This window comes from Bos taurus, chromosome 3, assembly GCF_002263795.3.
Source record: "Bos taurus isolate L1 Dominette 01449 registration number 42190680 breed Hereford chromosome 3, ARS-UCD2.0, whole genome shotgun sequence".
Lineage (NCBI taxonomy): Eukaryota > Metazoa > Chordata > Mammalia > Artiodactyla > Bovidae > Bos > Bos taurus.
In genome coordinates this window covers 1,915,933-1,939,693 of record NC_037330.1, presented here as the reverse complement: position 1 = coordinate 1,939,693, position 23,761 = coordinate 1,915,933, and the positions used below count along the sequence as shown (strand labels likewise).

The 23,761-nt window shown below is 42.5% G+C and overlaps 1 protein-coding gene across 6 annotated transcripts in view; it reads right to left on the bottom strand.

Moving 5' to 3' along the window:
• Positions 1-23,761, bottom strand: part of ILDR2 (immunoglobulin like domain containing receptor 2) — a 68,846-nt gene that overhangs the window by 32,626 nt on the left and 12,459 nt on the right. For all 6 annotated transcript variants that reach the window (XR_003033820.2, XM_010802726.4, XM_010802727.4 and 3 more), the window contains 2 exon segments: positions 14,448-14,780; positions 13,294-13,413 (listed from right to left, as the gene is read on the bottom strand). Coding sequence is in view for 5 of the 6 variants with exons in the window: in XM_010802726.4 (XP_010801028.1) it covers positions 13,294-13,413; positions 14,448-14,780 (453 nt within the window). In the remaining variant the exon portion in view is untranslated.

The following is a 23,761-nucleotide window of genomic DNA, read 5'->3' as shown; positions in this document are numbered from 1 at the left end:
TGCTCCCTAAATTGGTTTTTGTCTCTAGTCTTAAAACTTAAATCCAAGTTCTGTTCCAAGCCTTTTTAGTACAATGGAAGGTACAGAAGTTCTAGATGTAGGACAAACTTGTTTTCAGATTTTTAGATCTGCTACTTAATTACTTGATTAAGTAATTATAAGACACATTAATAAGTCATAAGACTACACATTATGTTATGCACTGGAACCTATGAAAAGGGAAAACAGAACTTCCTTTTGTCCATGTGATGCCAAAACTGCTGAATCTCCATCCATTTCTCTGAAATGTACTAACTTGGGAGTCCTCCTTGGGTTTGCCAATATATTATAAAATGAACCTTCTGTTCAGGATAATATAGAATGTTTTTCCTCCCCAGATCCTTGAGGTTTCCTCCTTTCCCCTTCTGCTTAATGCACATCTGGGCTTCATCATACTTCCAAGCTTTCCTAAGATTCCCTGGATCCATTTTCAGTGATGCACTATATCCACTCCTATTGTCTCAGCTCCTAACCCTCCAGAATGTTTCTCTCCTAAGTCTCTGAGAAGAGCAGATGTTTCTCTCTGGTCCTTTAAAGTGTAAAGTTGTTTCTATGACTATTTGGAATCCCCTCCAATTGGAAATTTCCCAAGGGCACACACATCTCTGTTTTTATTCTATATTTCCATGGCAACCATGCATTCAATATATACAGTTTATGATTATCCATCACAAATGTGGACATAGCTTCTCTTTTATATGTATTTTTAAACTATGTAAGCATTTCATGTGTGTATTTTTTCTCTTCTTGTCCCTTTCATTTTAGTTCACTTCAAATTATAGGGAGTAATTCTGACATTGAATTCTCTCCACAAAATGACTAGTATCAGACCATCTGCAATTAACTGTTAATAAATGCCTCAGGCTTTTTTGGCAGTGGTTGTAAGCTTAGCCTAAGGCACTGACTTCTATTCACACAGAATTCTAGAATCAAAACAATTGATTATATTGATTGAATCAATACAATCAATACAATTCTAGAATTGTATTGCTAGAAAGGATTTCAGAGGTCATCTAATCCATAATCCATTTCATATTTTCAAGAACCTGAGGTTCAGAGAGCTTAAGAATCTTACCCAAAATCACACAGCTGACTAATAATCAAACCAGGAGTAGAACCTGGGTCTACTCACCCGTATTTTTGTATCTTTCCCAATCTCACTCCACCTCAAGCTTTGCTTATTCTAAATTTAGAAATGTTAGAAATGTGAAGCATTTCTAGTCTTTGCAATGAGCAATGCAGAAATCTGTGTTTGTGGCGTTATTGCTCTACCTACATAACTCAAGTATAATTTTTGGATAGGAGGTGGTTAACAATTCAACACCTTTTAAAGTTGTGACCAGAAAATGATTACTGAATACATAACACAGTATGAGCTAATTAAAAGGTATTCACTGTGCGCTACAAACTACTAAAAGTAATAATAAAAATGATTGTGAAGCACTCTGCCTTTGCAAAGTGCTATAGTGATCCAACTCCCTAGTCTTAGAGTGAACAGATGCAAAGGTATTATTAGTAATATAACATGCTCAACTTAGCATGAGATGAAAAGCTGAAGACAGGTAGATTTGACTCCAAAATGACATAGAGGAGGGTGGGATTTATTGGAAGAAGGAAATTGAGTTTCTTGGTGCCCAGTGTGATTTCCTGAGCTCACTGTGCTCCATCCATCAGGCCAGCACAGATACCACAGATGCAAAGGTATCAAAATGGCTAGTTTCCTTAACCAAAAAAGCCCAGGAGGTCCGAGGCTGACCGCAGGGGCACACAGCTTGATAGGCCTTAGATGGTCAGAGCTCTGCCCTTTCCTCCATGGTCAGCCCCCTCTCAGTGCGAGGGGCTTGAGCATGGGGCATTTCCCAGAGCGAACTCAGAGGCACTATCCCCCTGTGAACGAAAACCGGCAGACTCGAATAGCAGCAGCTGGCTCTGGAGAAAAATGCCGTCACTGTCTCCTGACCGGCTTTCAAGGGCTGCCATTCTTTTTTTCCAGAGCTGAGCCGATTTTCGGCGACGCCCACTGTCCCGCGGGCCCCCAGTGCCTCCCGTCCGCCGGCCCCGTCCCCGCCCTCACGCGCACCAGCTTAGCGCGTTTACCGCCGCCCGGGTGCACCGACTACAATGCGCCAGGCGAGCTGACCCAGCTGCCCGGCTCCCGCCCGGGTAACCACGGCAACCGCGGGCTTCAGGAATGCGCACTAATTGAAGGCCCAGTTTCCTCCCACAGTGATGAGCAACAAGTGAAGCAAAAATAGTGAGGCGGGATACAGGCTTCGACGGAGGAAGGGGGGAGGGGAGGCAGTCACAGCTCGGGCTGGGTGGTTGTGGGTGAGGGGAGGGCAATGAGTGCCTTCAAGACTTCGTTTGTTAACAACCCAGGGCAGTGAAGAGCCTAAACGTCCTTCACCGTTCAGAAATCTTCGCACACATTTTTCAGTGAACAAGTAGTACCGCAAACCACCACCTCTTTGCTTGCTTCTAGTAAATGAATGCGGAGAAGGCAATGGCACCCCACTCCAGTACTCTTGCCTGGAAAGCTCCATGGACAGAGGAGCCTGGTAGGCTGCAGTCCATGGGGTCGCTAGAGTCGGACACGACTGAGCGACTTCACTTTCACTTTTCACTTTCATGCATTGGAGAAGGAAATGGCAACCCACTCTAGTGTTCTTGCCTGGAGAATCCCAGGGACGGGGGAGCCTGGTGGGCTGCCGTCTCTGGGGTCGCACAGAGTCGGACACGACTGATGCGACTTAGCAGCAGCAGCAGCAGTAAATGAATGGATATGTACACAGCCCTGTAAAAGTGAAAGTGTTAGTTGCTCAGTGGTCTCAGACTCTTGGTGACTGCATGGACTGTAGTCCACCAGGCTCCTCCATCCATGGAATTCTCCAGGCAAGAATACTGCAGTGAGTTGTCATTCCCTTCTCCAAGGGATCTTCCCGACCCAGGGTCTCCTGCATTGGCAGGAGCTACCAGGGAAGCTAATTAGGCTCCCTAATTAGAATGCCTGCTAACATCTTGGGGTCAGCAGGTGAAGGTGAGCTGAAACTAATTTGCTCCCAGCTCCTCTGGCTCTTCTGTTCTCTATAATTAAAAAAAAAAAAACAAAAACAAAAACCAAAAAACCTTCCAGGTGATCATCTCTAGAGACAGGGTGATCACCACACCCATAGGCCTGTTGTCTTGATATAAATTATTTAAAGTCTCCCCTTTTCACTTTCAACCTAATTTGGACAAGAAATTATAAGGTTGTCCTATCTAAAGTCTTTCCAAGTCCATCCAGATCCTAATCCAAGTCTTAGGTGTTCCCAAACCCTTCTAGCCTTCATCGAGTGGCCTGTATGACCTAATCCTTGTATGTAGGTCAGGTAGCAAACACTGTGTAATTAACGAGAAACAGGGGCTTTCAACAGCTACCAAAACATAGCAACCAAAAGATTGCATGCTGGGACAGAATACCCTGAAACCCACTAGCAGGAAGATTCCCACGGGGTTGATGAGGGTCACCGCTGCACAGCACTGCACAGATGTCATCGGAAAAAACATGAACCTATTAGTAACAGGATCGCCAATTCAGATGGCTCATTAAAGCCTCTGCTATGGAACAGGCTAAAGGAAAATCGGCTCTCTAGGATGAGTCCCAGAACACAGAATTCCCTTAGAGGATTCCCTCAGATGAGGGCTGCTGCTGCTGCTGCTAAGTCGCTCCAGTCGTGTCCGACTCCGTGCGACCCCATAGCTGGCACCCACCAGGCTCCCTGGTCCCTGGGATTCTCCAGGCAAGAACGCTGGATGAGGGGTGGCACACTGCAAACTAGACGTGGGGGATGGCAAAAGTAGAAGGAAACTGACATTTTGTCGTTGCTGTTTAGTCGTTCACTTGTGTCCGACTCTTTGATGACCCCCACTCTGTAGCTTGCCAGGCTCTTCTGTCCATGGGCTTTCCCCGGCAAGAATACTGGAGTGAATCACCATTTCCTTCTCCAGGCGATCTTCCCAACCCAAGGATCAAACTTCCCAAACCAAGTCTCCTGCATAGCAGGCGGACTCTTTACTGTTGAGCCACCAGGGAAGCCCCGAACTGACGTTTTACTGAGTTTGTGTTCTGTGCTATTTAATCCTCACAATAGGTTTTCCATGTTAACTTTTGTTTTTCCTCCCTCATTTTTACAGATAAGGATACCATGACTCATCAACATTGAGTTATTAAAGGTTATGTGGCTGCACGGAGTCCACATAAATGTGACCCCCCCCAAAGCCCACGCTCTTCACAGTGGACCTTATCCAGTATCCAGATTGACCTTTGATCAAGATCAGGGTTTTGCAACCTTGGCACTATTCACTTGTGGGGACAGATAATCCTTTGTTGGAGGTGGGAGGGCTGTTCTGTGCATTGTGGGATATTCAGCAGTCTCCTTGGCTTCTACCTGCTAGATGCCATAGTATCCCACAAGCTGTGACAACCAAAGTGTTTCCAAATATTGCCAAATATCTTCTGGGGGGCAAAAGTGGCCCCTCTTGTGAATCAGTAGCCTAGATATTTAATATCAATACACTTTTTAACTTTTCTTATATTATTCTCTCATTGCCTCAGAAATATAATACTTATCTTTATCAAAAGATGGTAATTTATATAGGGACAGAACAGTGCCTTTTATTTATTTTGTATCCTCCCTGTGTTAGGGACATAGTATGCAAACAAGACTGGTTAAAAGTTAAATCATAATGCAAATACGAGTCACACTTGAAGCAAAACTGACTCCATTCCATGATGCCCATCAAAGAACAAGGCTGTGATTATGCAGGAGAGAGGCGTGAAGGCTATCAGAGGCTTCTTGCAAAGAGTGAAAGGCATGATCCTCAGTCATTGGAGCAACCACAAACCCCACTCCACTCCTCAGATGGTAGAAGGCTCACTGACAGCCATTAAACAGAATCAACTTCTTATTGATGCCTGGCTGATTTTTCTGCCTCTTCCTTCTTCCCCACTCCTTCAACACATTACTCTGGTTCTTCTCAAAACCAAGATCAACAGAGGCATGTAGGTAAGCTCAGGGCAGAGTAGGCCAGAATTAGGAGAAAGGGCAGGGAGTAAAGCCAGTGGGTCTGGGGCCTAAAAAGCTCTCTCCCGATATTAGTTCTGTGTCTCTGCTTTCATGGCAGCCTGTGCAGTTATTTCGACTCTTCTGGAAATCTGAAGATGGATAGGATAGGTCCACCTTCCAAGAGGAATCAACTCCACTTTAAGTCTTTCATTTGAAACCAAGATAGCTGTAATATAATCGAGTCTACAAATGAAAATGTAGGAACAGCCCAAATGGAAGATGTTCCAAAGGAGTAACCTCCAGATTTATGGCTAGAGTGTGGCTGTAATTAATTCCTTCTCTCCTTTTGGCCAGGAGTAAACTTTTCTTCTCCTCCAATTCTTTTCTCCTCTTCCTCTGTTTGTAAATCTTAGAGAGAAACAGCAGCAGCCACTCTCAGAGATCAAAGTTTTAGCAGGCAACAAAGACCTCTGAGGAGTCTGTTGCCATGGGAACTCTCTGAGCTGAAGCCCTTCTAATCGGCAAATCTCCTTGGTTAGCAGCAGGGGCTGGAAGCCAGGAAGAGAAGAGGGAGGGGGAGTCTTGGCAACAAGTAATCTTTCTAAATAGCCAGAACTAATGGGAGGGGGGTGGGTAGTACAACAGGATTCAAATTGAGGCAGCTCTGACAGAGGGGTGTGTGCCTGAATATTTCTGCACAGCCATAGAAACAGATTCCTATCAAAAATCCCTAAAGTGGATCACTAGTTCAGAGATGTCCCTCCCTAGAATTCCCTGATTTCTCATTATGTTCTTAATGGCTTTTTAATGCTAGTAGGCCAAAAAGTTGATTTTAGACCAGAATAACAATTTCAGAGTCTTTTCCAATGAGTCAACTCTTCGCATGAGGTGGCCAAAGTACTGGAGTTTCAGCTTTAGCATCATTCCTTCCAAAGAAATCCCAGGGCTGATCTCCTTCAGAATGGACTGAGTGGATCTCCTTGCAGTCCAAGGGACTCTCAGGAATCTTCTCCAGCACCACAGTTCAAAAGCATCAATTCTTTGGCGCTCAGCTTTCTTCACAGTCCAACTCTCACATCCATACAGGACCACTGGAAAAACCATAGCTTTGACTAGACAGACCTTTGTTGGCAAAGTAATGTCTCTGCTTTTGAATATGCTATCTAGGTTGGTCATAACTTTTCTTCCAAGGAGTAAGCGTCTTTTAATTTCATGGCTGCAGTCACCATCTGCAGTGATTTGGGAGCCCAAAAAAATAGTCTGTTTCCACTGTTTCCCCATCTATTTCCCATGAAGTGATGGGACCAGATGCCATGATCTTCGTTTTCTGAATGTTGAGTTTTAAGCCAACTTTTTCACTCTCCTCTTTCACCTTCATCAAGAGGCTTTTTAGTTCCTCTTCACTTTCTGCCATAAGGGATTGGGGCAGGAGGAGAAGGGGACAACAGAGGATGAGATGGCTGGATGGCATCACCGACTCGATGGACGTGAGTCTGAGTGAACTCCGGGAGTTGGTGATGGACAGGGAGGCCTGGCATGCTGTGATTCATGGAGTCGCAAAGAGTCGGACACGACTGTGCGACTGAACTGAACTGAACTGAACAATTTCAGGCACGGTATTGTGAATAATTTGATTTTTAAAAAATTTAATGCATGCCTGTTTCTCCACCTCTTGTCAAGGTAATATAAATCAGGATAAATCACAGGAGGAGATGGAAGGAAAAATAGAAGCATGACAGGAAAACATAGGTAATTCTGCTGCATTACCTTCACAGGGAAGAAGCAATTCCAACTTAGTGCCTACTCACAAGGACCTGCTGGGAGCAAGCCTATTTCTGGCCTCCTGGAATAGCATTGCATTTGGCCTAAAAAGAAGCAGAAATTGATGAATTCCACAAAATATTAACAGTGTGTATTTTTGCCTGCCTGGCATTCTTTTCTTCTTCATTTGGAAACAAATGTCCAATTTCTCTTTATGAAGCTACTCCCTTTCCCTTCAATTCATATGGTTCATTTGGGGCTGGTGGTACCCTATGTTCCTCCCAGAATGCACAGCCCACCCCCAACAATAGGACTTTTGCCACACTATGGAGAGAGGCAGTTTATCCTCCTGAGATCAAAGGTGTTAAAGATCTGCTAGGGGTCACATTTGGAGACAGCGTGCTGGAGAATGAATCTAACACAGAGGAGATGGCGATATTTAAAACATAATCTGAACACTGGAACTCAACCATGCTTGAAGTTAGGAATACCCTTGGATTTACTGGTTACAGTAAAGAGTCTGCCTGCAGTGCTGGAGACCCCGGTTTGATCCCTGGGGCAGGAAGATCCCGTGGAGAAGGAAACAGCAACCCACTCCAGTATTCTTGCCTGGAGAATCTCATGGATGGAAGAGCCTGGCAGGCTACAGTCCATGGGGTCGCAAAGAGTCGGACACGACTGAGCAACTTCACTTTCACTTTACTGGTTACCTAAGCCAAAAAGTTCCCCTAAGCCAGTTTGAGAATCTGTCCCTTGCAATTAAAAGAGTTCTGAAGAACACAATAGTTAGCTGTGAGTGGTGAATTTTTTAAAAGAGATTTTCTTCTCGTGTTTTCTGTTTTGTTTGGTTTTTATAATAAAGAGGTATCACTTTTCCTAAAATAGAAGCAGTATTAAACAAAACAGGACAGCAGTATTTGGGCATCCCCTATATAGAGAGTTAATTCTGCAATTTGTGGATATTTTAGATAAAGTCAAAATTATAGAAAGGATGCTAAAGCCATCTTGTTGATCCTGATAACCTGGACAAGAGAACCTGTTCCATGCTGAAACATGCTCATGAAACAGGCTCATGTCGTTATTCTTTTCTCAGTCCAGAGGCACAAGTGTTCATTGCGCCATATTTTTACTGGGGCCCTTTCCCTCCTTTTTTCTTTTGGCCCTTAGAAAACAAGCTATCACATGAGACATCAGAGAGAAGGGGTCAGGCCCTTACCTTGTGCATAGAAAGAAATAAGAACAAGGCGAGCTGCCTTTAGATTTTAAAATAGCAACTTCCCTACTTGAGCCTTCCTGAATGGTGAAGTCCTTTTCCTGCCAGCTGGAGTTGCCCGGGGGAACTTTATTCCTATCCAAACAGTGGCATGGTTCCAGGTTATAAACAGATTGTTCCTGATCCTAGACCTATGTCTAATCTCAGGGTGGCAGATTTTCTGGACACTTCCACCTTCTGTAACTGTCTGCTGGCATGGCTCTATGACCCCAAACATCTATCTAAATATTTCTAAGGTACCTGTCACTATCATCTCAGAGCACCCTAAACACCACGAGCATTTCTTCAGAATGACTCTACCTTCTGAATCATCAAAAAGAGATTTAAAAGTGTTCAGTATAGTGTTCGAGTTTAATGGTGAATCAGTGGTTATCCTCACATTTCTCTAAATCACATCTTTGGATATTTCTGAACCTCTGAAAGAAGCATCAGCTGCAATTCATAGATAGTTCAGATGTATGGGGAAAAGAAGGTAGGTCATACTCAGTGGGGAGGTAAGCAGTATAGACAAGGACAACTATGTCTTTGAAGTGAGGTTAATGATTATAGGCAGTTTCACTGAGAAATGAAATGAAGTACTAAAGCAAATGTGGGCCAAGTAAAAACCATTACCTAAAGCAGCAGTTACATTTTTGAAAACATGATTGATGCCAGGGAGCATTCTATAGCTTCGTAATATAGACAGGTTGTGTGGTATTGTGGCTTCAACCGTACTTCCTGGTGGTTCTATCACTAGGAAAAATTTAAATACCTAGATAAAGAATCATGACCAAAGGGATTAAATTATGCTATATCTCACTTGAGACTGTAAACATTTATTGTATTAACACTTCATAAGTCAACAAATACATACTCAGCATTGACTAATATTTAAGAGGTACAAAGTAAGTATTAGTTACAGATTCTGCCCATTTGTCATTTAAAAAAACATTCACTTAAACTTCTTTATTCTAGAAACTCTGCAAACCAATGCAAATAGATGAATGAGAACTGGCCCTGGCCATTGAAGAGCTCATGTTCCAGTGCTACTGAGAAGGGTCCAGTGTTGTAAGGGAAATTAAGACAAGTATACACGCAGTACCAGGGTCACCACTCACATGAAGTCAAACTAGAATATAAGACTGAAAAGCTTCTGTCCTTTGGCCCTTTTCACTTTATATAATCCTTTTGGGTGACTCATCTATTCTTTCACGGTTGTGACTATCATTCATGACTCTCAAATCTATTATCTCTAATCCCTGTTTTTCCACTGAATTCCAGACCATATTTCTAATTGTCATCAAGACATCTCACATTCCATGTATTAAGAACCAAATTCATTTTCTGGCCTCTCCAACCTGGTTTCCAATCTGTAGCCTCTCTCTTGGTTGACAGAACAGTTGGCTCCCCAGTTAACTATAAATCACGGTGTCCTTTTGACTCATCCCTGTATCTCAATATCCACCACTTCCCTCTCAGAAATGTTTCCATGCTGTCTGTTCTCAGTTCATTACTCTGGTTCAGAATCTCATGCCCTTTCACCCATGCTGCTGCAGTACCCCATAACCAACCCCTCTGTTCTAGTACTCCTCTCTAATGTACTGTCTACCCTGCTACTACTATTCTGATCCTCAAATCTAATTTCATTCCTCTGTGATGGCTTCTTCACTGGCGCCTCTAAGTCTTCAAATGGAACACAAAGTTCTTAGTCTGACATATAAGACACTTGATAATCTTGCTCCATTAACTTTTCCAACTTTACCTTTGTGCGTATAATGAAAACAACAAATTCTCCTTAACTTTGCCTCTGGTTTATCCCTTTAACTAACTCCCTTACTAATTGGTCATCTGAAATTCTACAGTTTTCTATTCCTCACGCTGTGATTATCCTCTAAGAAGAGCTCGTTTCAGTTCCTACAAGCCTCCATCAAGTTTATTCTTATTCTTGTGGAATCAGTTCTTTTAACACTGACCTACCACAAAAGACCACAGTGCATTCCCTCTGGCTTCCTTTTGAGTGAATGCTATCCTGTATGTTCTTGTAACCAACTTGTAACCCTTTTATCTCTGTCATGAGGACTAAATTACCAGGAAGTCATTTTCTCCCTTTATCAGAGTAGTCACATCACTCATATTCATCTACTTTTTAAAACCAATAATTTTAAATTTGAAATAAAGCTCAAAAATAAGTGAGTTGAACACCTTTTACTATAAATAAATGATACAATAACTCAAAAGAAATTTTCCACCTTCTTAAGGACATAGAAATTAATACTCCTAAGAACACTGCATCTTCAGATGCCTCTCCGATTGTTAACAGTTCTTTCTTTATCCTGAGACAGACTCCTTCCCTTTGTAACTTCCACTCCTGGCTCTAGTTTTACCTAGCTACAATGGGTAAGTTTCCAATCCTCCTACACAATTTCACTTCAGATATCTGGAGAGGCTTCCCATGCTCCCTTTCCCAAGACCGAATCCTCCCAGTTCCTCCAACTATTCCTCATAGTAAGTTCGGTGACCACAAGTGGCTCATGACGGTTGTAGTCAGCAAACTGTGGACCATTATCTTCCTACCGAGGTCTTTATCTCCTAGAGGTTGACTTCAGAAACAGGTTGCTCTCTTGGTCTCACATAAAAAGAATACCTCATGAACAGGCCTGCAATATATAACCACTAAATAATTAGAATTTTAAAAACTGTGACAATATTTTGAAAAATTCCATAATGGGGTGTCAAGACCAAGAAGATTCAGAATGTTGCATTTGGAAAGTAAATATCGCATTCAGGAAATTCTCCTAGATTTCAAACTAATACCTTTAATTAACTAACACAACCAGTGTTGCCCTAAAAAGTTTACATGGCAAATTTACCGTGCTTTGAACATTTCTAATCAATGCGGGATACAGGCTTCCCCAGTGGCTCAGTGGAAAAGAATCTGCCTGCAATGCAGGAGACGCAGTAGGAGTCACGGGTTTGATCCCTGGGTCGGGAAGATCCCCGGGAGAAGGAAAGGGCAACAGACTGCGGTATTCTTCTCTGGGAAATTTCATGAGCAGAGGAGCCTGGTAGGCTACGGTCCCTGGGGTTGAAAAAGAGTCAGACACAACTTAGCAACTAAACAACAACAATAGCAGAATTATGTGTTTCTCCTCCCTAAGAACTCCACTGTGTATCTGTTTATCTCACAAATGTGCTGCTTCTATCTGATTTGCAGCATCCACATTTGGCCTTTCTGATCCCTTTTTAGGATAACACTAATTTTTCTTATCTTTTCTCCCATCATTGCTGACCCTTTTCATCTGAGCCTTCCTTTCACCTCCCTGTTGGTCCTGAGGATAGCATCTTTGCCCAAGTTACTCTGTATGTTTCAATCCAGAGAAATGCCCTTCATATACTTCAGCACATCCTCTAATGACAAGGCTTTCACTCTATTTATTTCCCCACATTTGCAGAACGGGGACCAAATTATTTCAAGTGGTTTTTACCTGGCCTCCTTTTCCTGCACAGGTAATTACTTTGCTGCAAACGGTTGCACTGGTCAAATAACTTGTGTTCACAATCAGCTAATTGCAGGCTCAATGAGCCACTTGTTCCTTCAAACTTAACCATTAGAGTTGTGTTATTAGGCAGACATTTATCTTTTTATTTCCTACAGATTTACAGAGTCACACAGATCCTAAATCTAACTGCCCTGTAGTCTTTTATAATGTCAATATAAACCTTTTACATTTTTATTTCCTTTTGAATGTATGTCGTATTTCCCATTCTTTTACAGATCACAGCAGTTTTTCATTGCAGCATGCCAGGCTCCTCTGTCCTTCACTATCTCCCAGGATTTGCTCCAATTCATGTGCTTTGAGTCAGTGATGTTACCTAATCATCTCATCCTCTGCTGCCCCCTTCTCCTCTTGCCTTCAATCTTTCCCAGCATAAGGGTCTCTTGCCATGACTTGGCTCTTCACATCAGGTGGCCAAAGTATTGGAGTTTCAGCTTCAGCATCAGTCCTTCTAATGAATATTCAGGGTAGATTTCCTTTAGGATTGACTGATTTGATCTCCTTTCAGTCCAAGGGGCTCTCAAGAGTTTTCTCCAGCACCACAATTTGAAAGCATCAATTCACTGATTATTATTAAAGGGTTAATACTTAATAAATATTTACCTTAGTCCATTTTGTAAACCGTAAAATTAAGGCAACAGTAAACCTTATTTGCCAATCATGATAGAATAAAACTAAAAATCCTAAGTAGAAAATCCCATTTTCTCCCTGGGCACTGAATTTCTCACAGAGGGTAAAAATTAACCTTTAATTTTATTTGCCTATAAAAGAAAGCACCTTATTTGTGCCCCCAAATTGTTATCACCTGGTTTCTTAGAGGCTACAAAAAAAGTAATTTCTTTTGAAAATGACTTCAAGGATCTACATTTTATCCTACAGTTAATGTTTCTTTTCTTAATTTCTGCATATTTTATTCCAATTTTCTTGTTCAAGTAACATTTATAGAGCATGAAATATGTGCTCAGTTCTTCAGTTTCATACAAGGAGGTCATCTGCCACTGACATTCTTCTAATCCACAAAAGAGACAAGTAGCCAAAAGTAATGAGTTTTCATTTATGAGGGAATTAATATTAATAAGGATTAGATTATATTTGCTTTGAGACTAATTCAGGCACTTTTAGCTTTCAAGAAATTTGCCCTCCAATTAAACACTAGTAGGTCTACCCCAGAGCTCTTTTCACTGGGTACCTTTTATTATTAAAAATGCACAGCCATCTTTCCTTAGGATTGCCTTAAGGGGAGATAATTGAATGGGAAAAGATTCCCAAAGGCCTCAGGAGATCCTAACACACCAGTGAATTCCTGTCTCTACCCTGCTTCAAAGGCATCTGGCATTTTCCTCACTAGTAGCATATGTAAAGAATAAGCAGAAATAATTCAGGGTTAAAGGTACAAGTGGAAAGGAGGAGAAAAAAACTAAGAAAGCAGAAGAAACATTTAGGCAATGCAAAAAAGGGGATCATAGCAGCCAAGAAACAAAATATAACAAATACTCATTAAAGACCATATTCTGAAATCAGTTTGTGCACCAAAGGTAAAGCCTGCGTGTGCAACCTACTGATACACGCAGGGAGAAGTGAGAAGAAGGAGCAGTGCAAGCAGTCTAAGATGAAAATATCGCTGAGGACCATCACCTACCCAGCACCAGTACTTCCACGGAGTCCTCATTCTTGCCCTCCAGGTCATCAGGGGTGGTGATGATACAGTAGTACAGTCCGCTGTCTCCCCACATGAGTTTTCCAATTTGAAGATCTGCATCTGTTATCACAAAGAGAAGGACCTGGTTCTAAATTCTGTCCTTTGAAGAAAACACTGAACAACAGAGGGTGGGTGGAAATGAGGTGCTTCTGGGTGTCTGCAGTGTTCTATTTTTCAGCCTAAATGGTGGCTGACGTGATGTTTGCTTTACTGAAAACAAACTAACAAAACAATGATAAAAACTAGCATCCCTAAGGTGAGAGAATTCACACCCAGAAACTGGTCTAGTTGCAGGCTGGTTTCAGGAATAGAACAGTTGCTTTCAACCAGGCTTACTGAGGCCTCTGAAAGCCAAGTAAATTCCAGAATTAACCTGGACTCCTGGAAATGAGCTGAGTTCACAGGAAGTGAAAAGTGTTAGTCACTCAGCCGTATCTGACTCTTTGCAACCCCATAGACTGTTAGCCTGCCAGGCTCTTCTGTCCATGGGATTTTCCAGGCAAGAATACTGGAGAGGATTGCCATTTCCTTCTCCAGGGGATCTCCCCAACCCAGAAATGGAAACCGGGTTTCCTGCATTGCAGGCAGAGTCTTTACCGTCTGAGCCACCAGGGAAGCCCAAGACGGGTTCACAGGAGTTCTTCAAAATTCCAATAATCAAGTAGGTCATACCAGACTTTGGACCTTTTCTTGTCCAAAGCTTTAGAGACCAGGAGAAAAAGTGGAACGAATGCAAAACTGCCTGGGACTTGGGCCATGAAGTGACCTGGCTCTGCACTTACACACATGCATCCCTTTTCCCAGCAGAGAACTTCTAGGGAAGTTTACTTTCTGAGTTAAGGGCAATAAAGCCTGGTGTCAAGCTGTAAAGTATTTGACTGAGAAAGCTTTCACTAGAACCCATTTCAATTCAGTGCTGATAATACATTTATTATCAGACTAAAAGTCAAGCTCATGAAAGCTTCTTGATGCTATCATCTCCCATAAAATCAAACCCTTGAGAGACTGAAAGGGTGCACAGCTGACACCCTCTTGCACCTGTGAAGAATGAAACCAACCTCCCTCCCATTCCTTAAAAACAGAGGCATTATTACCGTGAACAATCGTGATCTCTCTGCCCCTGTAGAAATCTCCCAGGGTCACAGTCGAGCCCTGTTTAGAAGCTACCACTCGAACAGTCCTCCTGCTGTCTAAGCAATCCAAGTAAGGGTCCCATTCCAGGTTTCTTTTACTGAGAGACTGGGTCCGTGGAGATGACATGCCCAGGGATTCCCCCATGCGATCCTGGCAATAGGACTTGAACTTCCACTGGACGACGGCCGGCTGATGGGAGGATGTAGAGAAGCGGCAGTGGAGCACAGTGGGCTGGAAGAGCATGGCCACCTTCTTCTTGTCGGGCACTGTAACCTGAAGGCCTTCAGCCATGGCTGCAAAACAGAATGAAGATGTCCAAACAGTATCTGTATCCTGGACCTCACCTCACACTACACAGGCACGCCTTTCTGCCTTAGCTCCCTAACCTGTCCCTCACCTTGTTTTTTCCATCACAATGAAGAACATCAATATCTACCTGGTCGCCCTGTCCAGAATCTGCTCTCATTCCTAATACCCAGGTGGTCACAAAGTCATGTCAACGTGACCTCTTAACATCTTTAATATTTCCACCCCCCTCTTTAACCCCACTACCCATGCTTCCGTGTATGTTCTTCTCATTTTTTGCCTATAATTTTGCAATAATCTCTTGTCTGGTCTCTCCACCTGCAGTTGCCCACATGTATCCATCCTCCTTGCTATAATTTCAGGTTATCTTTTTAAATCTGACTGTTATGGCTCTCCTTCTTAAAATCCTTCACTCATCCTCCATGGCCTTTAGAACAAAACCCAAAGTTCTCAGCAAGGCGTTTAAGGTGCTTCATCATCTAATTCCTCCTCAGCCTCACTTCTTGCAGCACCTCTGTTTGAGCATCAACCTCAGAGGACAGCAAACTAACAGTTTCCCTAAGTGGGATGTGCTATATCACACCTCTAGATCTTGGCACATCATGTTTCTTGTTTATGGCAAGCTTTTTCCTCACTTATCTTCCTGGGAAACTCATTTTCATCTTTTAAAACCCAGTTCAGAGGCTTCTTGTCAAGCCTTCTCTGACCAGTCAATCTATGTATCACTTCCTCCTTTGTGCCATAGTGTCCCCAGCATTCCCCGCCAGACATTTACTATAATAATTTTGCAAGTTCTTCTTTTCACACCATCAGACTTGTCGGGTCAACTAAGTAACGTGTCTTATTTAGCTGTCCTGGCTCCTGAAGCCCATAGACACTAAACTATTTGATAAATGAGGAAAATGAATCCAGGAAGTATGAATTTAGGAGAAAGTGACTTCCCTTCTAGCTGGTGACCAAGCAAAGGAGACAGAGATTAAGGGGGAAAGAAGGCTTTGAGAGAAATGGGAGAATTTCAGATCAAAAGCAGTAGACCAAGTTCAAAAGCTTTGAAGGCGATCCAAAAAGAGGTGGGGGGAGACTAGAAAGCAGATGAGAAGTTTAAGTGTTAAAAAGATCAATTTGAAGCTTGGTGTCCAAGAAAGAGAGGGAAGTTTCCATGAATGAAAGCCCAGGGGAGTGTTTGAGAGGCAAAGGGCTTCTATGAACTCAATGGTAAGGTCTAGAAACTCCAGACAAAGAGAACACAACTTCTTCAGGTTACTGGGAGAGGTAAGAGTTTCTAGCTTGATCTAATTCTGCTTTGAAACAGAAGCAGAATCATGATGAGAAGCAAAAAAAGGAATATGAATAAAAAGACAGGATAAAGAGGTCCAGAGTTGAAACCAGGAGGCTGCCAAGCCACCTTCAGGTAGCTTGAGGCAAAGAGTTTCACCCTAGAATTGCAGGTGGACTTCAGAGGCAGGAGGACTAGTTTCCTAGGGGGGCCTACTATCCTTCATTACTGCCCATGGTCACGATGACAGCCCACAAAGCAAACTCACTCTCACAACTCGAATATGCATTTATTCATGACTCTTCATAGAGTCACGAATAATAGCTTTATAGCTCGCTCAACAAGGGCAAGATACCACATTTGTACTCACTCCTGATTTCCAGACTAGTGACTCTCCCCCATGAAAGCACTGTGAAAACTAGGTTTTAATTCCTGTTAGGAAGAAAAGGTTTTCATCCTATGGAATTGGGAAGTGAATACAGTAGAGTATTTAAGATTTAGTATTTTGAACCTTAAGTGCTGGATAGGTACAATAAATAAAGGAATGGGCAAGTAAATGAATGAATATTAATATGAAAATTTCTAGGACTTCACAAATTTCTAGGACTTCACATTTATGTTTAAATGACATAAACAGCATAGTATAGTAAAAGAGCATTGGCATCAAAGAGATAAGGCTTTGAATCTCATCTGGCTACCCACTAATGGTAAGGCCTAAATGAAGTCTCTTAAGCAACCTTCACCTGTAAAATGAGCCTCATATTCCTTAACTCAACAGAGTTGTTAAACCTTCTCTCTCTGGGTGCCTGCAGAGAGAGGACTCTTTAAGAGCACCTTGACCATGACCCATAGATGGTACATCTCAAATGGGAACCCTCCCTTACCTTTCCTGCCTTTGCCCTTGACTCCCATTCAGAGGCTCTTGAATCTTGATGACCATTCATCACCAAAAGGTTTGATTATAGCCAGAGTATGTAGATCAGTGCCAGCGAGGGGCAGATAATTCCCATCTGGAAGCTCAGAAAAGAACCTCCTAGGCTCTGCTGCTTCCCTCCACCACCCTCAAATGCTGGTGTCACTGATTCTGTTCTTCCCAACTCACACATCTAGAATCTAGATGACAAAGACTTGTGTGTTATTGTTGTTGTTTTCCTATAGTTTCTCCTTGAATTCTACTGCATTAATTTTTAATCTTGTAATTCTTCAAATCCTTATTCACAGTCTGATTTTCCAGGTAACAAAATGGGACAGAGAGGTGAAATGACTTCAGTGAGCAGTCGCTGAGGCTGGATGACCAGTCACAGGTATTGACCAATCACAATGCTGGCTGCTGACCAACCACCTTTCTTCTCTGCTACCTATTCAGGCTCTACTTGGGAAATGAAATATTTCCTAGCCCTTCCAGGATAAATGAAACTAGCAAAGGAGGCAGGTGCAACACAAAAAGTGTTGGGGGAAGGGTTGTTTAAGTATAGGGTTTTCTTCGTTAGATGATTACTAAGGATAACCTCCTTCTCAGCTCTATTCTCTGTTAATGAGATTAGACACTTGACCAAGCCATGGGACACCATTAATTATTGTTTTTTAAAATCGTGGACTCCCTTAATTATTAACAGAGGTTAGTCAACTCAGTTTCTTCTATGACATACACATAAGCTCATGTTCCAAAGAATAAAGACTATGTTTTCAGAAACATTTACCTCTTTATAGCATGATAGTTAAAGGCATGGATTTTAGAGGGAGTTCTCATTTAAAATCCAAGTCTTACCACTTCCTAACTGCATGACTTGCAGTAGATTACTCCTCTTAGGAGTTTCGGTTTCCTTACTGGTAAAACCAGAATAACTAACTATTTTGTGGAGCTGTTTGAGGGTTAAATAAGATTTTATCCTAAGCATTTAGGATAATACTGATGTAAAGTAAGCACTCAATAAATGTAGTTGTTGCTGCTGCTGTCAATAACAATCTGTTGATTTCTGTAAAGCCATATAACCTAGAGCTGCTGCTGCTGCTGCTAAGTCGCTTCAGTCATGTCTGACTCTGTGCGACCCCATAGACGGCAGCCCAACAGGCTCCCCTGTCCCTGGGATTCTCCAGGCAAGAACACTGGAGTGGGTTGCCATTTCCTCCTCCAATGCATGAAAGTGAAAAGTGAAAGGGAAGTCGCTCAGTCATGTCCAACCCTCAGCAACCCCATGGACTGCAGCCTTCCGGGCTCCTCCGTCCATGGGATTTTCCAGGCAAGAGTACTGGAGTGGGGTGCCATTGCCTTCTTCTAATCTAGAGCTAGGTGAGCACAAAGGTGTGAGTTATAGGGCAGAATGGGCAGAAACTGCAAAGGAATAGTATTGCAGACTGGGTAATTCGGTATCAAACCATGACTGGGTGCACAGCACAGTCACATCCATAGCTCCCAGCAGTTGGAAACAGAGCGTACCCCTGAGTGTGTGCACATACATAGACATGTATACATATGCAGGGACAATGAAAATCCTGGGAATCTAAGCTCGGGATACATCTGGATAGCTGGAGAGGCCAGAACTAGGAATTTCAAGGAAATGTCAGTTTATTGAACATTTGAGGACCAGAGTGAAGAGTTAGAAAGCTAAAGAAGCCAATCCCTGCATTAGCTCTAGGAGCTTCCAAACTGTAGGATACACGGCACCCAGGTCCCAAGCCTGTCCTGGCCAGCCCTGTTAGATGCCCCATTCCCACCAGAAGGCGAGGCCTAGAACTGCTCTTCTGGCCCTAACCCTGGGTTCTGGGTGAGGGCTGCGATTCCCACACCCACTGAGCCAGATCTTTCCCTCAGTCCTTGCTTATATTAGGCTGTGTTTCCACCTGGCTTGCAATCCACTGGGACCAAAGGCTTGTCCCGAGATCCAGCCCTGCTTGCTTGGGCCCTGATATAAGGTCCTTCTCCTGAGAACTAGGTTTTGTTTCCAATATACTCACACACGACTGATCTATATCTGAAACTGTAAAGTGCTATTCACTCAACTTCAAAAAACACCACTCATGGAATCCTGACTCCTGTGCCAGATCAGGCCCCTCAGAGTCACAGCAAGTCTGGATGAGGACCAAGACTGACAGTCTCCTGTGGACACTGAGGTTTGGCCTGGGAACACCCTCCCTCTGACTCTAGTTCCCAAGAGATCTGCCCTGGGGCTAGGGTTAGTGTCCTGAACTTGAGTCCCACCTCTTATAGATTTTTTTTTTCCTATGTCACCACCTGTCAGATGTCAAAAACCTAGTACTTCTTATGCTGGTCTATACAGACTAATAAGAACATCTTTGAATGCCAGGTAAATAAACTGAAATTTTTCAGCCATTTTGTAATGTTCACCTGTGCATTTGATCTAAGAAATCTTATTCTCCCATGTTTCTAACTACCAGTTTGCCTCAGACCCTCAACTTTATGAAGCCTCATCTGCATGTTTAACAGATACTTCAAATTAAACAGGATTTCCCTGGCGGCTCAGACAGTAAAGTTTCTGCCTTCAATGCAGGAGACCCGGGTTCAATCCCTGGGTCAGGAAGATCTCCTGGAGAAGGAAATGGCAACCCACTCCAGTATTCTTGCCTGGAGAATCCCATGGACGGAGGAGCTTGGTAGGCTACAGTCCATGGGGTCACAAAGAGTCTGACATGACTGAGCGACTTCACTTTCTTTATTCCAATTAAACATACATCACTTTCTCTTTTCCCACCTCAACTCTTGCTCATAGATTGGTCTTCCTTGTCTCCCTAGCTCTTTTGCCAATGCAGCCCTAGTTCTGTGCCTGCACATAGAAAGTAAAGCTTTGATCATTTCCTCTTTGTCTCTACCCACTTTCAGTGGTCACTAATTCCAAATCTTTCTCCAATTTGACTCTTCTCTATTCCTACGGTCATTCCTAGTGGGAATAAATCAGGTTTCTATTCCTTCTACCAGGAAGTAATTGTGAAAGAATTACTATATATTAGAAAATGTGTTAAGTGTCATTCATGTAGTAGCTTAATTCTCTCAAAAAACCCTATAAGGTAGATATTATCATTACATCCATTTTATAGATGAAGAAACTGATTCTCAGAGAATGTATGTATCTTGCCTAACACATGAGGGTTAGCAAGTGACAGATTTGAAGCTAGGCTTTTACTGTTAAGTAAAAGTTGTGTTTTGACACTTTTGCAACGCCATGGACTATAGCCTATGAGGCTCCTCTGGCCATGCAATTTCTCAGACAAGAATACTTGAGTGGGTTGCCATTTCCTTCTCCAGGGAATCTTCCCAACCCAGGGATCAAACCTGGGGCTCCTGCATTGGCAGGTGTATTCTTTACCACTGAGCCACCAGAGAAGCCCAGACCTAGAGTGGGCCCAAAACTCTTACTATCACTTTACACAAGTCCTCATTACCTTCCTGGTTCTATAATAGCCTCTTCTGTGGTCTCCCTACTTCCAGCCCGGTGCACTCTCCACATTTTTTATATCTAGAATATTCTTTCAGAAAAGACAGTCTCCTGTTTTAAGGCTCAAAAGATTCCCCAATCCTTCCAGGATAAGGTCCAAATGCCTTGACATGGCATGTAAGATATTCTCCATGATTTGGCCCCACACATGTTCCAGGCATACTAAGATGTTTTCCATTCTTTTACTATAAACATGTTAGTTGCCCAGCTGGGGAAACATCAGGACATGTAGCTGAGGAGTTTCTGGGAGGCAGACAGGGAGAAGCACTGAGTGTAGGTCATGCACACACATGAGAAGCAGATGCTGGCACAATGGGAAGGCTGGGACTCGGAATCTGGGCACTGGTGACACCAGAAAGGATTTGTGTTTTGAAGCTCTTATAAAGACGTTAACAGAGGTATGGGAAGAATCCATGTTTCACTCTACAAAATAAAACAAGGATCCCCCCAAACTGGAAGGAGACTGCTTAGAGAAGACGACAAAAGACAGAAAAAGGAAGCAAGTCAAATAAGGGATCATACTATATAGAACACATCTGTAAAAACTAGGATTCCTGACCAAAAGAAGCACCAGATGATATTGAAGATTGAAGATTATAGGTGGTTTTCTCTATTTGCAAAAGGAGTCATCATTCTTGGATCATCAGACCATTCTTCCAGTTTATACTGTGCCCCTGATCTTCAGGAAAACTGCCCTTGACTATCTAGCTCAAATTCATTCAAAAACATGTTTTAAAATACAGTGTTAAGTTCTGGGGAAATAAAATTTAAAAGACCATCTTCTGATCTTGAAAAATTCAATATAAACTGAATTTTATATATTGAACCAATATAAATTGGTTTCTAACTCTAAGGTCCCTGAGGGCAAGGACTAGGATTTGGTGGATTTCAGTTAAGCTCAGTTGCTCAGTTGTGTCCAATTCTTTGCGACCCCATGGACTGCAGCACGCCCGGCTTCCCTGTCCATCACTAACTCCCAGTGTTTATTCAAACTCATGTACACCGAGTCGGTGATGCCATCAAACCATCTCATCCTCTGTTGTCCCCTTCTCCTCTCACCTTCAATCTTTCCCAGCATCACGATCTTTTCCAATGAGTCAGTTCTTTGCATCAGGTGGCCTAAGTATTGGGAGTTACAGTTTCAGCATCAGTCCTGCCAGTGAATATTCAGGACTGATCTCCCTTAGGATGGACTGGTTAAATCTCCTTGCAGTCCAAGGGACTCTCAAGAGTCTTTTCCAACACCACAGTTCAAAAGCATCAATTCTTCGGTGTTAAGCTTTCTCCAAAGTCCAACTCTCACATCCATACATGACTAGATGGAATACCATAGCTTTGACTAGATGCACTTTTGTTGGCAAAGTAATATCTCTACTTTTTAATATGCTGTCTAGGTTGGTCATAACGTTTTTTCTAAGGAGCAAGCATCTTTTAACTTCATGGCTGCAGTCACCATCTGCAGTGATTTTGGAGCCCAAGAAAATAAAGTCTGTCACTGCTTCCACTGCTTCCCCATCTATTTGCCATGAATTGATGGGACCAGATGCCATGATCCTAATTTTCTGAATGTTGTGTTTTAAGCCAACTTTTTCACTCTCCTCTTTCACTTTCATCAAGAGGCTTTTTAGTTCTTCACTTTCTGCCATAAGGGTGTTGTCATCTGCATATCTGAGGTTATTGATATTTTTCCCAGCAATCTTGAGTCCAGCTTGTGCTTCCTCCAGCCCAACATTTCTCATGATGTGCTCTGCATATAAGTTAAATAAGCAGGGTAACAATATACAGCCTTGATGTACTCCTTTCCCTTTTTGGAACCAGTCTGTTGTTCCATGTCTAGTTCTAACTGTGGCTTCCTGACCTGCATCCAGATTTCTCAAGAGGCAGGTCAGGTGGTCTGGTATTCCCATCTCTTTCAGAATTTTCCACAGTTTATTGTGATCCACACAGTCAAAGGCTTTGGCATAGTCAATAAAGCAGAAGTAGATGATGTTTTTCTGGAACTCTCTTGCTTTTTTGATGATCCAGCAGATGTTGGCAATTTGACCTCTGGTTCCTCTGCCTTTTCTAAATCCAGCTTGGTGGATTTGGTTGACTCTGTATCCTCATTATACAGCAAGGCCATAGAATAGAGCTGAAGCTCACAAAACGTGGAATGAATCAAAGAATGAATGAAGAAATGAATAAGTGAATCCAAAGGGTCTTTCTCAGCAGGTGGTCCTCAGTGCAGAGAATGGATTCTGATCAATAACTAGAAAAGCTGCCTAAAGGCAGAGTGATGAGTGACAGCTCAGCGCATCAGGCCCCATCTCAGCTAATCACCAGGGGTGCCTAGTTACCAGGCCAGGGAGGATCAGCTACAAGTATAGACAGTGCCTCCTTACATATGGCAAAATAAGTTCCTGCCCCAATTCTCATGTGAAAAAAAAGGAGTCTCTACATGAGGAATTGTGTTCTTGGAAGGATAACAAAAGCAGTATCTACAGCAATGCTGTTCTTATTTTAGCACTTTCTTTTTTTTCAAAGCAAGTCCCTTTTCCCCACTAGTTGTAAGCTATTCCTGCCAGCATTTTTGAGATGCAGATCTATAAGCACAGACACATTTTAGAGAAGTAAAGATTGCTGCTAAAGATAATGGAAAATTATTATCACCACAGACCAGCATCTTTAGAAATTGTATATCAAGCTCATCCATCCTTTAACTCTTGAAGCCCTCAGAATTGCCCATTCACCAGCATATCTTGGCTTTCAGAGCCCTGAGTTTTTCCTTCATTCAATATGACAATACATATCTCCTTTTTCCTGCCGTTAAGTTAGATCTTTAAGAAATTCATCTTTTTGTCCTCACATTTTTAACATACTGTGCCAATTTCCTATGACATTGTCTTAGGAACAACTGATAGGCGGGTTTTCTAAGTGTAAGAGATGGATAATGGGTGCTAAAGCATCTCCACTGGGTTTGCTCCAGTGTGCCCATCCCTGAGTACTGTCAGCATGGAAAACAAAGCATTTGGGGAAATTCTGACCTACAGACTCAATTTTTAAAGACAAAACACAACGTGAACCTTTTAGCCACCAGAAGTAAAAACTATTCATCTTTTGATATAGCTGGGTTATAAAATAAAAAAGGCTTTACCAAGAATCATAGACATTCCCTTGCCTATTTTCTAAGCCTAGTTCTCCAGTTTGCTTATTGGTCCTATAGGTTAATCAATTTTCTTTCAATAAATTTCTTTCTGTCCAA